At 43.1% G+C, this 16,361-nt stretch overlaps 1 protein-coding gene across 1 annotated transcript; it reads right to left on the bottom strand.

Annotated features, from left to right (window-relative positions):
* Positions 1-12,163: 12,163 nt before the first annotated feature.
* On the bottom strand, positions 12,164-13,348 carry GCK72_015951 (uncharacterized protein; the record flags this gene model as incomplete). Its single annotated transcript, XM_053731228.1, has 4 exons — positions 12,164-12,208; positions 12,256-12,570; positions 12,624-13,036; positions 13,087-13,348. The coding sequence occupies 4 exons, from the start codon at positions 13,346-13,348 to the stop codon at positions 12,164-12,166; spliced, it is 1,035 nt and encodes a 344-aa protein (XP_053586000.1).
* Between the last annotated feature and the right edge of the window lie 3,013 nt (positions 13,349-16,361).

Below are 16,361 nucleotides of genomic sequence, written 5' to 3'. Positions count from 1 at the left end.
AATCCATTATATTCTCTATTTTTTCTTTATTTTGCAATTTTTCTGAAACTGTGTCTCATATTACCTGGAACATCCTTATTTTCTCGATTCTTTCAAATCTGGCGCGCCTTCGCCGTGTTCAACGGCTGTCGGCATTTTGATTCTCCTCAAAGGGGTTCTCCTGACTGATAAATGTTCACACCTGTCACTGATCCTCCGATCATATCATCAATTCGGAAAGGTGTGAAGACGGGGGGGGGGGGGGGAACATGACTAATTTTTGTCACACACCTGACATGAACCAATTAGAAGACAACGAAAAGAGTATGTACTGGGACTCTTTTGTCGGCATATTTTCGCAGAGAGTTGCAAAATTTGCGGTATTTTTGAGAGTATGGATAGGGGAGGAGGTAAAAGATGGATAGAAGAATTTGTGGTCTGTCTGTAGATAGTGACTATTTCTGAGATTTGAGGTTTTTTGGAATATTTTTGAAACTGGATTTTTTAAAAATTTTGTCGTTTACAAATTGATTTGATTCCATCAAGAACTGTCGTGATTTGAAGGTTCAAGTATTAATTATACTATTGAAACAGTAAATTTTTATTACTGTTTTAAGCAACAGGTTAGTTTTTCAAGCCAGAAGTTTTTTAGTTACTTGCATTTAGAAAATAATGAGTTTGCGAGATTGAAATTTCCAAAAAGACAAGATTTTTGTTTGTACGCTTCTTACAGCCGCGCTCTACCGAAACCGAAGAAAATAGTGTGGGAAATTGAGAGATTCAAAGAAAAGGAGACATTTTTCAAGGGGAGTTCGGTGGAGCGCAGTTGTAAAACTTTTCTCTGTTTCAAATGGAACTAAACTTTGTTATTTTTTATGGTTACTGTTTCAAAGCAGTAAAAATCAAATTTTCTTGAAATTCTTATTGATAATTATAGTTATACTGTTTCAAGAAAAATTTTAAAAAATCACAAGTTTTGGTTTAAAATAATGGGATCGCAGGATATTCTTTTCTTCACGGTTTCAACACTGAAAATTATAATCTCAATTTTTTTAAACAGATTTTTGCTTCAACAACGTCATCTAAAAATTTCCCACCTGTCACCTTCAATCGGATCACTAATCAATCAGTTTCACGCTGTCTGTTTGTGTACCGTGCCGCTTGTTATCAGAAACGATTAATCAGAAAAACAATTAGCAGTGTATCTGTACTTGTGAAGGGAGTGGTTCAATAGGAAACTTTTTCAAAACGATTCGATATTTTGGGGAATGTAAAACATTGAAAATTGAAAAAAATTATATATCGAGAAACGGTAAAAGAAAAACTATTAGATCTTAATGAAATCCCAAAAAACTTAATTTAAAGGCGTATTGTGGTCTGTTGTGATGTTTTCATATTATAATATATGAATTTCGGCCAGTTCATTTTCATACTTCAAAAATTTTAAAAATCGGTCCACGAGCCGCTGAGAGCGAGCGCCGGAAAGTTTGGTCATTGAAAGGGTCGCGAAAAATTGGGCGCGCTGGCCTAGAATTCTCCACTTCGGCCATCTCAATTTTTTGAATGCGCACACGTTTTTCACTTTATTTTCGATTGTTTCCGATCGTTTTTTTCAGTTTTAAAAAACGTTTTGGAGAAAATAACATCAAATTAATATTAAAAAGTTATTTTATTCATAAAATTATTGTTAAAGTATATTATTTATTCTAAAAATTTGAGCCAAGAACCGCGAGGATGCAGCGAGTTTTTTTTTAAGTTGATCAGAATTTATGAAAAAAACTTTGTTTCCAACATAGAAATCTTATTCCTAAACTCTGATTAACCCTAATATTGCTCGCCGCCACTACACGTTTCTAGACTAGCTTATTGTACACATTGTAAAAGGAAAGGTTATATCCGAGTTTCGCGACGACGGAAGACTGACGGCGGAGAAGCAGACGGACGGATGATTGGATGGTGACCTGGAAAATGAAAAGTTTTTATGTGAAAACTATAAATCTTGAAATTTTCCGTTTTTTAATACTTGAGGAAGTTTCGAAAAGTTTTTCATTTCAGTTGTATTTCTGACAAGGCTTCGTTCAGGGTAAAAATGCCGAGATCGAAATGTGCTTATTGCCTAGATATCCGAATGCAATCAGACATGACACGAGTTCCACGGAACAATGAGTCTCTTGAAATTTGGTTTCGTACACTGGGAAATGACTTTCAACAGCGGGTCTTGGGAGCAACGTCTCGATTATTTATCTGTCGGGAGCATGTGCCGAAAGCTGCTCCGCGCCGTTCGAGATACGGAATTCCATATGAACCGAGAAGATCACAAGAAGAAAACTTGTCTGAAGCCGAGACCCCAGTGTATTTGAATTTTGAAGATGATATGTTGTTTGACGACGATTTCGTAGTTGTAAATGAGGAGGTGTTAGAAGACAAAAACGATTTTGTGAGTTTTTTTCCGTGGAACTCTCAATGGAACATATAGAAATCGAGAAATTCGCATACTATGAGAAAAACGAACATTGCTATATTTCTGAAAACTTTTTGTAATTTCATAAATACTAGTTTACACACACAGGAAAAATCTGAATGGGTTATTTTTGTCATTGTAGGAGTACATTCCAACAGAAGATGAAAAAAAGGAACAAGAATGTGGAGAAGGCAAGTAAGAGCGGTCGGAGACTATTGCCTAATCCGTTATTATCACGCAATCTAATATGAATAATGGCTATTTTTGTGCAAGATAAGCAATGCAACCGGAAATAACAGTACACATGTATGCAATGACCCATTTATTACGCTCTTTATCTCGGAATCCCTTGATAAAGCACCAATTAACGGTAAAATAGGAAGAAAATGATAAAAGTAGCGATACGACGAGCAGGTGACTGCGAGGAGTGCGTGTGGGTGTTGTCATTGATGGCGAAGGGTAAAAAGAGTGACAATGCACCCAAAAAACCTTCGGAAAAGATGGAAAATCCATTCAATGCACTCACATTGCACGCGCGCACCTCCCTGTCGTCTCACTCGCATATACGAAACTATTCGTAATGAACGAACATTCGAGAACATCTCTGCAGTGAGAGAGTGGAGAATTAGAGAAGTGCAGGGGAGCGCGCTTGCATATTCATTTGCGAGGGCATTTAAATTGTAGTTATTTGTTGATGAAGGTAAATAAGCCTGATAACAGGAAATAAAGGAGAATTATAATATTGTGAGTAGAAATGAGAGTATTACGAAGGTTCTGAAGGTCCTAGTTTTGTGGGCAAAACCTTAGGGGGCCTTCAGATGACCTTCAAGTTGGCAACTGAGAGTATTCTCTGGTAACGTTGACAACACTCCGGGGGGGGAGGGGGCGACGGATTCTTAGCATTTGCGCTAGCGTCAGAAATATGCACGTAGTTTATGGGCAAGCTCTTGGCTTTGCGAGAGAGGTATTCTCTGACGCGTCCCGTCGGCAACTCGGCAAAATTCTTAACTACAGCTTTAGCTGATATCATCCTGTGGGGATCTTGATAGATACTCTCGTCTTCTACTCTATTCCCGAGGAGTTTCAAGGTTCTCGTATTCTGGCTCACCAGGTTCTCCAATACTTTCGAGTTTATCGGTTATTGGGTTCAGTGGTAGCTTTGATTCTGGTAAGTTGTACTCAGATTCAGCAATGTTTGGTAAGTCATTTGTAGGGAATAGCTCGGGGGCGTATCTCATGTCGGGATCTTCGAGACTTGCGGGTGTTGGCAGCTCAAATGAGTTGTTGTCCTCTGCTTGATCAGCTTGCTTAACCGCCTGTGTAGATGGGTGGTTCAGTGGATTTAGTTCAAGCGGGATCAGCTGACAGACTGCACGTGAGTACAACTTGCCTTTCACCTTGACAATCGCTGAGCGAATTTGTCCATCTCTTTCAGATCTTTCGACTTTAGTGATAATGCCTAGTGGCCATTTATGCCTTTTAACCAACTTGGTAACAACGATGACCACCTGACCCACTTCAGGTTTGATGAGCGAACAACGCTTCTTTTTGTGCATGTTTTCTCTCAGATGGAGCAAGTATCCTGTCGACCATAATTTCCACATTCGTTCCGTAGCTGCTTCCATCTTATCTAGATGTGCTCGAACTGTTGCCTCAGTACTTCTCGGAGGTACATTTGGGTCTTCAGATTCGGCTGGAATTTCAGTTAGGACTCCTGGGTTTATGAAATCGAAGGGTCTCAGTGCGACCATGTCTCCTGGAGATCTGGCGTGTGGGATCAGAGGGCGGTTGTTGACCATGGATTGAGCTCTTGACACGACATATTGAAGCGAATAGTAGTCATACATTCGTGCCCCACACTCTTTTGTGATCTGGGTTTTCACGAGTTTTACCACTCTTTCGTAGATACCTCCTTGCCATGGAGCGAGAGGTGTGATGAACTTAAAGTTGATCAGTTCTCTGGCGAGGTACTCGACAAGTGATTGACTATAATCTGCATTCTTAATGTCTTTGTTGATGATCTCACCGCTCAACTTAAACGTGGATGCGTTGTCCGAATAGATACTCTTTGGCACTCCGACTTCTCCGAAGATCATTTTGAGTGTTTGGATGTATCTGAAGGCTGTTCCATCTGGAACAACTTTGAGGACTGCTCCGCGGGTGTTGAGACAAGTGTAGATGAGGACGTACGCTTTTTTGGCTGATCTGCCATCGTCTGCTCGGTACATGATTGGTCCTAGGTAGTCTAGTGCTACCTTTGAGAACGGTTTAGATGGAGTAGTACGGCATTTAGGGAGATTTTTAGTGTATGGGTAGTCGAAAGGGAAATTGTTCACTTTCTGACACTCAACACATTCTCTGATGATATTTTTTAAGATGCCTCCAAGTTTGGGAATCCAATACTTGGTCCGGATTGCGGATACTGTATACGTCTCTGGTAGATGACCATTTATTTCATGTGTCTCTCGAGCGATTAGCTGCGCCAGCGGCTGTCGATTGTGGATGAAGATTGGCTCGCTGGCTTCCTGTGGAAGTACTGGAGATTCAATTCTTCTGTGCACTCGACGTATTCCTTGTGTGTCAATTTTGAACTCAATGTCGGTTGGGTACTTGCAGTCAAGTGCTTCACAGTCCATATAATGGTCTGTGATTATGAGCAGTCGAGCTACCTTTGCTCTGTGGAGCGGGCAGTCCGATTTGGTGAACTGTTTCATCACTTGACTTTTCCCATGACTTGTTTTTGAGCGAAATGCTGAATGAGCACAGAATCTGTACGACTATTCTAGTCAATTTGGTTAGAGATTTTGTTGCGTAGAACGGAATGAACGATCCTTTCCGAGTGACTCTGATATCAGTAGTCATCACCGTATCGGATGGAGTCTGAGCTTCTTTGCTGGTAGCGGGTGTTGTCACTTTCTTCTTTCTTTCCATAAGCGGCTTTCTTGTCTTTTTGGTCTCTGGATCAATGATCTCTGAGTAGACCAATTCTCTGAATTCAGCTGGGCAAGTGACTTTCCCTTGGATCATACATGGCCAATCTCCCGGATCCTGCTTGAGGAAATCCGGGCCTTCAAACCACGTTTTGCTGTTCTGGAGTTCAGTGGTGCTCTTTCCCCTTGTGGCAAAGTCAGCCGGGTCTCCTTGGTTGGACAATGATGAATTGTGGTATCAATGCCACATTCCTTCATCTTGTTCCGATTCTCTTGGATAGTTTTTATCCGGGGTTCCGACCCATGGGCGGGTGTTCTTTTCTGAGAGAATCCCATAGAGAGCACATGCACTGTCTGTGAACAGTTTGATGGACGAGATTTTTACACGGAGCTCTGTGATAATTGCACAGGCTAGATTGGACGCACATTGAATGCCAAGAAGCTCGAGTTTCGGAATTGTCCCATTCTCGTTCTTTAACGGTCCGATTTAATGGCGAGTAATGTCACAATTGGTGGTCTCCCATCCACGACATTGTAGGCGTAACAGACTGAAGCGTAGTTGTCATGCGAGGCGTCACTAAACGTAGGCAGGTGTTTTCAGAATGTCCCTATTCTGTCGTAAGCTGTCTAGGTACGCTAATCGCTCTGTCTACGTAGTAGTTACATGAAGCTCTCCATTCATGGAGTAGCTCCTGTGGAATGGAATCCTTCCAATTCATGCCATTATTGGAGAAACGTTGCAGAAACCGTTTAAAGGTACTAGGCTTGGTGTCACTAGACCTAACGGGTCGAACGTCTCCGCCATTTTAGACGCAACATCTCTTTTAGTTGGATGATCAATATTCAGCTGGGCTATTTTTACGGATAGTCTATCCTCAATCGATTTCCACGTATATCCAAGCAGCTTGATAGTGGACTGTTGAGCTCTATCTGCTGGTGATATTGACTGCATGGTCTCCGGATGATTTACAATATATTCTCTCAAGTTCATTCCCATGTTCTGGAAAATTTCTTTTGAGTCTTTGATTATTGCGGAGATTGCTGATTCGTCATTCACTCAGAATAGGCAGTTGTCAACGTAACTATCGTTCTTGATCTCTTTATTGAGATCATGCGGCTTGTTGTCCAGATGATGGGTGATATATGCTGCAAGTTGGAAGGGGCTGCTAGCAACTCCGAATGGGATACGTGTGAATCGATATACTTGGATATTGTCGGCTGTTGCGGGTGCTGTTACGTCTTTCAGCCAAAGAAACATTGTCACATTACGGAATTCAGGTTGAAGTCTGGCTTGATGGAACGTCGTTTTGATATCAGCTACCACGATGATTGGTGGAGCTTCAGTCTGACTAGAATTCCGAAAATAGGAGTGATCATGTTAGTCCCGGCGTATAAGCATTCATTCAATGAGAGTTCGCCGGCAGCGTGGCTGGAGGCGTCCAAGACAATGCTTGGCTTGGTTGTCATTGAATCTTCTTATACTACGCAACGATGCGGGATGTTGTACTTTGGACCTTTGACTTTCAGCATCTCCGGTGTAGCCTTCTCAATATAGCCAGCGTTTTCTTGATCGATGATAATCTTCGCGTACTTTTCGAGAAGATCTTTGCCTCTCTTCAAAGTCACAAGAAGACTTACTAATCTTTTGAACGCTACTGCATAATTGTCAGCTAGACGTACTTGGTTGCCATTGTAGGGAAGTGCTACTTCCAGTTGTCCGTCTTTGTTGAACTTGACGGTTTTGTTGAATTCAACAAGTAGGTCAAGAGTGTTCCTCTTGAGATCATCGGATACAGTTATGTTCTCGATTCCCAGATTCTCAACTCTGCTCATTTGGGCAATAAGATACGTTAGCTTGTTCATGGCGTCTTCAGGTTCACAGCAGTTCAGAATTGTGTTGGCCATGTTGAATGTTGATTGATACTCGTCAGATTGCGTCAGATGTTGTCCGGGAGACCATAGGTCTATCCTCGGTACAGGATGAATCAAAATTCCGAGTTGAGTTTGCTCCAGAGCTCTTCCGGATGGAAGAATGTGTTCGCGGCATTGTCGTTGAGCTGAGATCCAGGATAACAGATGGTTTCCCAGAGTCATGTCAATCTTTCGACCGTTGTATTTCGCACTGGTTCTGACTCGTTGAGTATCAATTCTATGGCTTTTATATACTGTGAATCTTCTGAAGAACACTTTGTAGCAGCGAACTTCGTATTTGGGAGTATTGGGGTACCTACGACCATAGAAGAAGGTAGATTTTCGGTACCATAGGGATACTTGTAAGGCATAAATCTTCGTTCTGGCCAATGGTGGAACAGAGTCCTTAAACTGTAAGTTGTGTTTGTTTCAAGATTAGGATTGGCTGCGCTTTGGATTGTGGCCTCAAGAATGAGGGATAACGATGCGCCCGAACCCGCCAGAGCCAGCAGATGTTGTCCATCTGAGGCCGCAAGACATGGAAACGTTAGGTGGCTGTGGTCACTACCAGCAATCGCTGTAGTCACCTAATGCGGTGGATATCTTGCCAATTATTTGGTAAACAGCAACTTGTCCAATTCATTGGGATCTTTGCTCTCTGACCAGTCAACAGAAACGAGATTTTACGATACGTAATAGTAGCTGGATCAGCAACAAGGCACTTGGTTGTTGGGATTTTGAAGGGGATTGCTGTACTCTCACCACGGTGTGTGGAAACGTCCGATGAAACAATTTCAGATTAACGCCTTTAGTTCCTGGGGCATAATAGCCTTCCAGTTTGGCGTTGGTGGCAGGATCTGTGTATTCATGCGGATGTTGTGATACAACGTAAACTGGATCCCTTCTCTCGGCGTTTGCGCTCTTGTAGCTTTGTTGACCTGCGGATGCTGTCCGACTCTGATTGGAATTCGTATAGTGTACAGCAGCGTATGACTCTGGCAGTTCATTCATTGGAGGCTGATTCATCTGGCTAGTGAATGTATGCTCGAAAGTCATGACTTCGATTTCACTGCTGATGAGATCGAGGATGTGAACGTGAGTGATGTTGTCCTCTCCGCTCTACACCGTATATCTGGCTAGACTTTTCTCGAAGTCTCTGCTGGAAGTTTTGCTCCAATGGCTCCGCTGACCATGTGATCAGTTGCTGGAACGCCTTTGTCTCTTAGCTGTTGAAGAATTCCGGCTATTTTCACGACTTCCAAACGCATTGCTTCTGGGTCTGTTTGATGGAACGGCATTTTCTGCAGCTTCGAAATGAGGCTGTGCCTATTGTTTACCTTTCCATAGACCTTCTTCAATGAGCAGAATGTTGTCATGATAGCGATGTGTGAGTCTTTAGCAAGCGAGATGCAGTTCTTTGCTGGACCAGTAATATGATTCAGAAGAATGGCATACTTCGCCTCCGCGTTGAAGTTATTGTTCGATAAAACGAACTTTGAAAGTCTCGTTATGTTGTGGCACAACTAGAGGGCTTCTGAAGGGTACTGGTGCGCTCAAGATTGGTGTTTCAATGTGTTTTGCAACATTAGTAGTGACTGAGGCTCGTGTGCCCGCAGACGTCGAACCATTTGCATCGTGGCTTGGGCTCTTGTTGCCATAGTGGCTGGAGCCGTGGCTACATTATTATTCGGAGTCGACGCTGCTATTGGCGATGGTTGAGCAGTGATATGTTGTGGTCTATCTGCGTGGAGAGCAAGCGCCTGATTCGGCATTGGTGAATGTTCAACATGTGGTTGAGCCAATGTCATAATATCTTGCGGCTGTTGTGCAAGCTCATTCTGCAGAGAGTAGACACGATCAATGTTTTCAGTCTCTTGAGCAGTTTTCCTTCTGACGTCCTCCTCGTGGGCTCGACGATGTTTGTCTGCATTGATCCTTAGGATACGGTTCTCTTTCTTGGAGTCTCAAGTTCATGAACTTGTGACCGTTGGCCAGCTGGTCAAACGCTTCGTAGTCGTAGTCCATTTGAGAGATGTTTCGTGCTGCGGATGATGTGCTTGGTCCGGAGTTAGATTGAGACTCAGTGCGGATAGCGGATGGTTGTTCTACAGTTGTGGACTGCATGTTGTTTTGGTGGACGTTGTCCGAAACGCCGCTACCGACTTCGTTAGCTTCTACCAGTCTGTCATCTTCCTGGGCACCCGTTCCATAAGGATCGAATTCAGTTGGGCGACGACCACAAGATGCCAGGACATACTCCAAATTGTTGACGCCGTTGTTGAGGTCAAGTAAGACTTCGTTGGCACCACTGTCATGGAGAGCGTCTGTGACTTCCCTGAGGAATGCGTCTTTATCCTTCGATGCTTGCATCTCAGGTTTATTGTTTTATCTCTCTGTAAAGTCGCTAAGCTCATTGATCTTTTGGATGGCAGTCTTCATATTGAAGGCTAGTTTATCCGTGAGTTCGAGCATTTCGGCGCCAATACTTCTGAGATTTTTGTTTTCGGGAACAGCGAAGAACCACGTCGCCGCTGAAGCTTCAATGAGCTCCTTGGCTTCGTTGATGTCCTTCGTGGTAACCATTTTTGGAAGGGCCTACAATCGACTGCATACACGCCGTCGGTTGTGATCGAGATCTTGAGCGGTTGTTGGCTCGTGTATGTGGCACCTCGAATGCCGAAAGAACGGAGAGCTCTTTGCGGCTTCTTGGCAGCGAATTTGAAGAGCGGCTAATACGGCTAGACATCCTGATGGGGCGCGATTGTCGATGACGATGTAAATCCAGTTAACTGCAGAAGGGTCGTTGTATATCCCGAAGTTGCTTACGCAACCATCTGCGGTGGAATCTGGAGCCGTGAGATGATGAATAGCTAGGATCTTGTGATAACCAGCTCCTCATATGAACACATTTGCGTTGAATGATGTTTGTATGTGTTGATGTTATGAAGTATTTCCAGACAGCGGTGAAACTGTTGGATGTTTGTATATTGCACAAGCAGTGCAACATACTGAATGACTGGGGTGGGATTGAGACTCTTCAGTAACCGAGAGCTGCGCAACTCTTGGTGGAAAGTCACCGCGCACCCGTCCGATTCCAGTAAAATGTCGGAATCATCTGGGCAACATAGCTTCATAGGACCCGCCCATTCCGGCTCCGACTGACTGTCGAAGCGTCGAGCATTGGAACCGTGGGTTCGCAAATGCTAGGGTGCCTACTTATAGTGGTTTCCTCAGTTCCCTTTCGGAGACTGAAACTGAAGAGCAGCTCTTACAATCACTGGATTCAGCGCGACCACAGGTCCGCAATATATGCTCCTCATGCAGTGGCTGTTCAAGTAAAACCAGTATTTCAGGTAATATGTTACATACTTGGTCCAGTTAGGCATATTGATTCTGTTAGAAATAAGTTTAGCAGTCAGCGCTGTGGCGCAAAGTTATGTCTTTTGAGATCTTTTGTATGTTACGCGAACTAGATCAGTGGTTTTCCGTGTTAGTGTCACGGTCACCCTGTCTGTGTTTCACGTACAATATTGTAACTTTTTGCTGCGTATTTTTATAACTAACTTCATCGATATCAATCAATACAGATTTGCTGCAAGAACATGATAAAAACAGCCGACCAGACGGTGTCTTGTCTGCGTTATATCTCTTTGTAGTGCGATAATTCTTTGTGAATTTGATGTTCAAATTCCTCGGGTACCAGCCAAGGATTTGATGTTCGAAATCTCGCTACCAACGTCATTACTCATATAGGCCTCTGCGTATCAGCTGATCAGACTGATACAGACAACCTTCTTTCTGCTACAATCTGTAACTGCCACTTATAGACCTTATTCAGTCAACAAAGTCACGTGCATTGGCTTAATGAGTATTCTGTTGGGTCCTCCGGAGCTGGTGACTCCTTCGGATACTACAATGTCCTGGATACTACTCAGCTTTGACTACCGTCAGCGCTATAGTTTATGTATTCTAGTAACATCTCTATATTTCAATTATAGCCGAAGCTATAACCTAACTTTCGGAATAACAATCCCAAGTGGGCGAAGTTTCCCTGAACCTAGCCAAAGCTTATGGTCACGTGGGGGATACCTCTATTGAAGTTGGTGAGTTCAATGCACGTTGCACCTTACTCGAGATGTTTGACTTCCGGCTCTAAAATGAATTTCACTTCATATGAACCGTCCGTCTGTGTTGCTACTGACTGATGTTATAAAACAGATGTTTTGTCGAGCAGAAGCGGATGGAGTTTGCCACAGAGCATGTGATGTTTTGATCGTAGAACGTGTACTCGTTGTGGACTTTTGATGATGTCTGCTTCACGAGCAGTCTTGTTGGTGCCTATACTCAATGTATAGGTCTTCTGAAGGTTGACGTTGGCCAAGAGACAAACGTCTGTATTGTGGATGATGTGTCATCTCATTTAATGTGCAAATATGTTTTGCGGATATGTGAAAATTTATTTGGGTTTGTCATCCCCGTGATTCTGATACTCTTTGAGTAACCAGTGTGTACCTATATGGTGTTGTTGCAGCTAAACTGTGTTGCTGAAAGTTTGTGTTCGAAAGAGCACCTCTTGTTGCGTAAATCATCATCTCATCCTCTCAGAACGTTCCGTGATTCCACCTGAAACAGATGTTTCTGGCAGTGTATTCTCCTCATGAATCTCAAAGAAACGCTGAAAGTTGTACGAGATAACAGTTTAAGATCTTTATTCAAATGAGCATTCGCTCTGAAAGAAACACAACAATTATGTCCATATGGCGGAGCAATCATAACACTTCTACAAGGAGAACAGTGGTAACCAAAAAATAGAGAAACAGGAATTAACAATTCAGCGAAATCTGAGCCCATAGTGCGGATGGTGACGACTTCTGTGACTGGATCAATGTCCAGATCTCGAAGGACCAGCTCCTGCAGTTGGATGCGACTGAAAAATCAATAATTGTTCACTATCAGGTTGTAGTTATGTTTTACCTTGAGCAGTGCAGATTTTGATTTGTGAGGTGGCGGGTGTTGTCCCAATCTACTGCCCTTATGCCGTTTCCAAGGACAGAACACGATGTTGTGGTTCGCAGCCCTTGGATCATCAACTATGTGGATGCAATTGCGGCACAATTTGTGGGCCTTCTTGCAATCCTTATGAATTCCGCGATCGTTTTCCGGAAACTTCTCCAAACACTGCAAGCAGATGTTGTGACGGAGAGCTACTTGGATTCTGTCAGTCGCTTTTGGAAAACTATGGCATTGGTCAGTGTTGTGATTCGGTTCAACACACAATATGCAGCTTCGCTGAAAATTTAACAGCATTGGCTCTCTTTCAAATGAATCAAAAGATAACTCACGTTGACTTTTGCGGATGTCGTCCCTGGAATCGCATTTTTTGCGTTGTCCAGTTTGTATGGATTGGCGTGAGGGACTGTGGGTGCAGGCGCCGATAAGAGAACTTCGATGCGGTTGTTGGTCGTTGTGAGAGAGCTCACTAATTTGCGAATCTCCTGTTCGTAGCTAACTACACTGTCCATGTCTCTTAGCCCGGTTTGGATGATAGCAGTGAGACCGCCGCCCAGCTTCTTAAGCAGGTCCGTTTTGCTGTTGTATGCTGACATGAGTTCTCTGTAGGTTCTCTCCATGCAGCTCAGCTTCGCCTCGACTTGGTCAGTGAATCGGATCCATTCCGGAGTCACTTCCTCTACGGACTTGAACTTGCCCAGCTTGCTGTTTACAGTTTCAATGGTTTCACGCAGATCCTTGTCTTCTGAAAGACGGGACGTTAAAGGTTTAGGCTTTTACTGCTATTAGTTTTACCCTGACTCGCATAATTCGAGGCGGTTGTTGTTCCCACTGCTTTGAAGGTTGGATAGAGAACCTTCGCTTCTTCCGATGCTTCAGTTTCTGCGGATGTAGCCGGTGGAACGTTCTCGTCGCCCTCTTCCATATGTCCTGAATGAGTGGACCAGCGAGAGGGACGCGTGAATTGGGCGGATGTTGGCTTCGCGCAGATAGCAACTTCAGAAGCTTTAGTGTCTTCTTTGTTGACTTTCACTTCGTGCGGTCCGATGTCATTCATCTGTGATACATATTACAGTGAGACATAGAGCCCACACTGAGAAATAACAACAAGTCGTGATGTACGAGAAAATCAATATCTGTAGAGAAATGAAGATATGTTCATTTATTGCACGATAATGATTAACAGAAGGTAAAGACAGTGGTTAAACAATAAGGGTGAACAGCAGCTCCTAGGCTTTTCAGTGGTTGTCGCTCTCTTCCTTTTCCGAGTATTGTGCGGATGGTGGTGTGTATCGTCCCATTCCCCTTGTCTTCCGTTTCAGTGAACGGTTGAGGAGTTGATGTTGTTCGAGCGATGCACAAACTCTGGAAAGGAGAGATTCGTTATATTTTCGACATATTTGCTTTAATTTTACCTCCTATTCTGTCCAAGACAGGTTCGGATGCGGCTGTTGGCGTTGGACGCGGGATGTTGACTCCGACTGCCGCTGTGCGGACTGGTTGTCCAGTGGCAGCGTCGATATGGATTGGAGGTGGGCGGATTGAATGTTCGGTGAAGGCTTCGACTGGAACTGCGGTTGCAGTTTTTCCTCCGAGCTCTCTTTCCGGGTGACATCCACTTCCCTCCATCACTGAGTCGATCCATTGTCTCATCGTCCTTGGTTGGACTCGTCCTTGAGACTCTGTAACTATTTTAGTTATTTAAGAGCTCTTCTCTCATGTACAATATACCTCTGAGCAACATAGATGGTTGTGGACGAGGTTGGCGCGGAGCACCCGGTGCTGTCATGGGCATGCGGATGTTGATCTCAGTGGCCGAATCCTCAGAATCGTTGTCAACGTCATCTTCCGCTTTGAAGTCGCGGTTGTTGTCGCTGTTCTGTAAAGAAAACAGTATGATTAGAGGTTATTATAGGTAATGAGAGTGGATTATCGAGTTTTAGCCTTAAATTAGCAAATTTTTAGCTGTAAATCAGTGTTTTTCAGTATATTTCTATTAAATTCTTAATAGAATAGTGACCGAAATTGTTAACAATGAGCAATAATCGATTTGTATTGGTGGGTTTTCGAAATATTTTCAAAAGTAGCTATGGAACCGCTATGCGGCCTCGTCGCTTCCACCGAAATTCAAAAATTGCATCATTATTTGAGATTTTTGCCAGAAAATCGCTTGGAAGTCCTTAAATTCTATAGAAAACTGGGTAGAAATGGTGTTTGCTTCGATGCTTTTACCGAATTTCAGCAGTGTGACTACGAATTCGTCGGCGTTCACCGATTTTTGGCTAAAACATGCTCGAAATCACTGATTTTTAGCGTTTTTCGTCGAAATATTACGAAATTTTAGCGAATCCGACTGAAATTTTGCCGAAGGAGTGGCCATTGGCCTCTTTATCCACAAAAGAGTGAAATTTATCTGGTTTTGACACAAAATTTACAGCTTTTAGCCACTTTTCGATGATTTTCAGTCGAAAATTATCGATTTTTTTTCGTTTTTGGTCGAAATTCTCAGATATTTTCAGATTTTTTGGTGATTTTTTCTATTCATGACTAGAAACTACCAACCTCACTCTTATTAGAGCTTGAATCCGCGGATGTTGGCGCTGGAATTGCTGCGGAGGTTGACACGGACTGTCCCTCCACGTTTTCGCTGGCCTGTTGGGCGGATGGTGGTGTTTTGTCGTCGAGTGCCATCGAGAAGTCTGAAATAATCCCTTTAATTAATTTTAATCACGGAAAAACGGATAAAATCAACGGAAATTGCGGAGAAACGGCAAGAGAGACGAGAAAAAATTTTAGGAGAGGAAAATATTTTTCGTTCGCGCTCGTTAAGTCCGCAGTCGTACGCAATGTCGGTGAACATTAGACAGTACGACTTTTTGGCGGGAAATTCAAACTTGTGTCGATTTACGGCATTGTTGCTCATGTTAAAAGCAAAATTGCTCATAATGACGCAAATTTGTGCGAAATTCATAGAATTTCGACTTGGGTGAATAGAAAAAATCGAGCAGAGTTTCGCCATGACTTGACACAGAGTTTTTCGGCATTCTACATGAGAACGACAATCGAAAAAGGGTCTTTAGTGCGGGTCTGAGGCTAGTTCCGTCGTTTTTCAGCAGATGTCAGCTTCGACGGCGATTTTCGAGCGGATGTTGGCCAACGTAGACGTCGTAGAATAATGTAGACTTCGTAGACTGAATTGTTCTTCTTTCTTCAACGATTTTCGTGCGGATTGTTGGCCAACGACGACTTCTACGATCCATTTGGCCTTCTTTCTTCTGCCTACACACTGTGGTGTAGGACTTTTCAGCTCGATTCGCGTCGTTGACTGCCAAAATCCTCTTTTGACCAGGAATGGACTCTCGGACAATACCGGGAGCCGTCGACTGGTGACGTTGACTGCCAAAGTTCTCCTTTGACCAGGAATGGACTAGCGGACAATGCCGGGAGCCGACGACTGGTGACAAAGGAAAAATCTGAAAAGGAGAGAACGGAAAGACGACGAAAGCGCGGAAAATCAAAGAAAAACGAAACAAAGAGGGTAAAGGGTAACATGTTGCTATTTTTTAGCTACAATTGCTCACTTTTTACACGTTTTTAGCCAAATATTCAGAAAATCAGATGTTTGCGAGCCGACTCGGTTCATATACAGCGGGAAAGAAGTCCTCGATAAATTTAACGATTTGTGTAGAGACATAAGAGCCGTTTTCGAGTGGGAAATAATGTCGAAATCGATGAATTTACGATTTATGTAGAGACATCAGAGCCACTATACAACGGAAATGCCGAAATCGATAAATTTACGATTCGCCGCTGGCCATCAATTAAAAAATTGAACGGTCGTTATGCACCATGTGGAGAAGGCAAGTAAGAGCGGTCGGAGACTATTGCCTAATCCGTTATTATCACGCAATCTAATATGAATAATGGCTATTTTTGTGTAAGATAAGCAATGCAACCGGAAATAACAGTACACATGTATACAATGACCCATTTATTACGCTCTTTATCTCGGAATCCCTTGATAAAGCACCAATTAACGGTAAAATAGGAAGAAAATGATAAAAGTAGCG

The sequence above is a fragment of the Caenorhabditis remanei genome, chromosome IV (genome assembly GCF_010183535.1).
Source record: "Caenorhabditis remanei strain PX506 chromosome IV, whole genome shotgun sequence".
NCBI classification, from domain to species: domain Eukaryota; kingdom Metazoa; phylum Nematoda; class Chromadorea; order Rhabditida; family Rhabditidae; genus Caenorhabditis; species Caenorhabditis remanei.
Note: the sequence above shows the minus strand (reverse complement) of the source record. Positions and strands in the feature narration are given on the sequence as shown.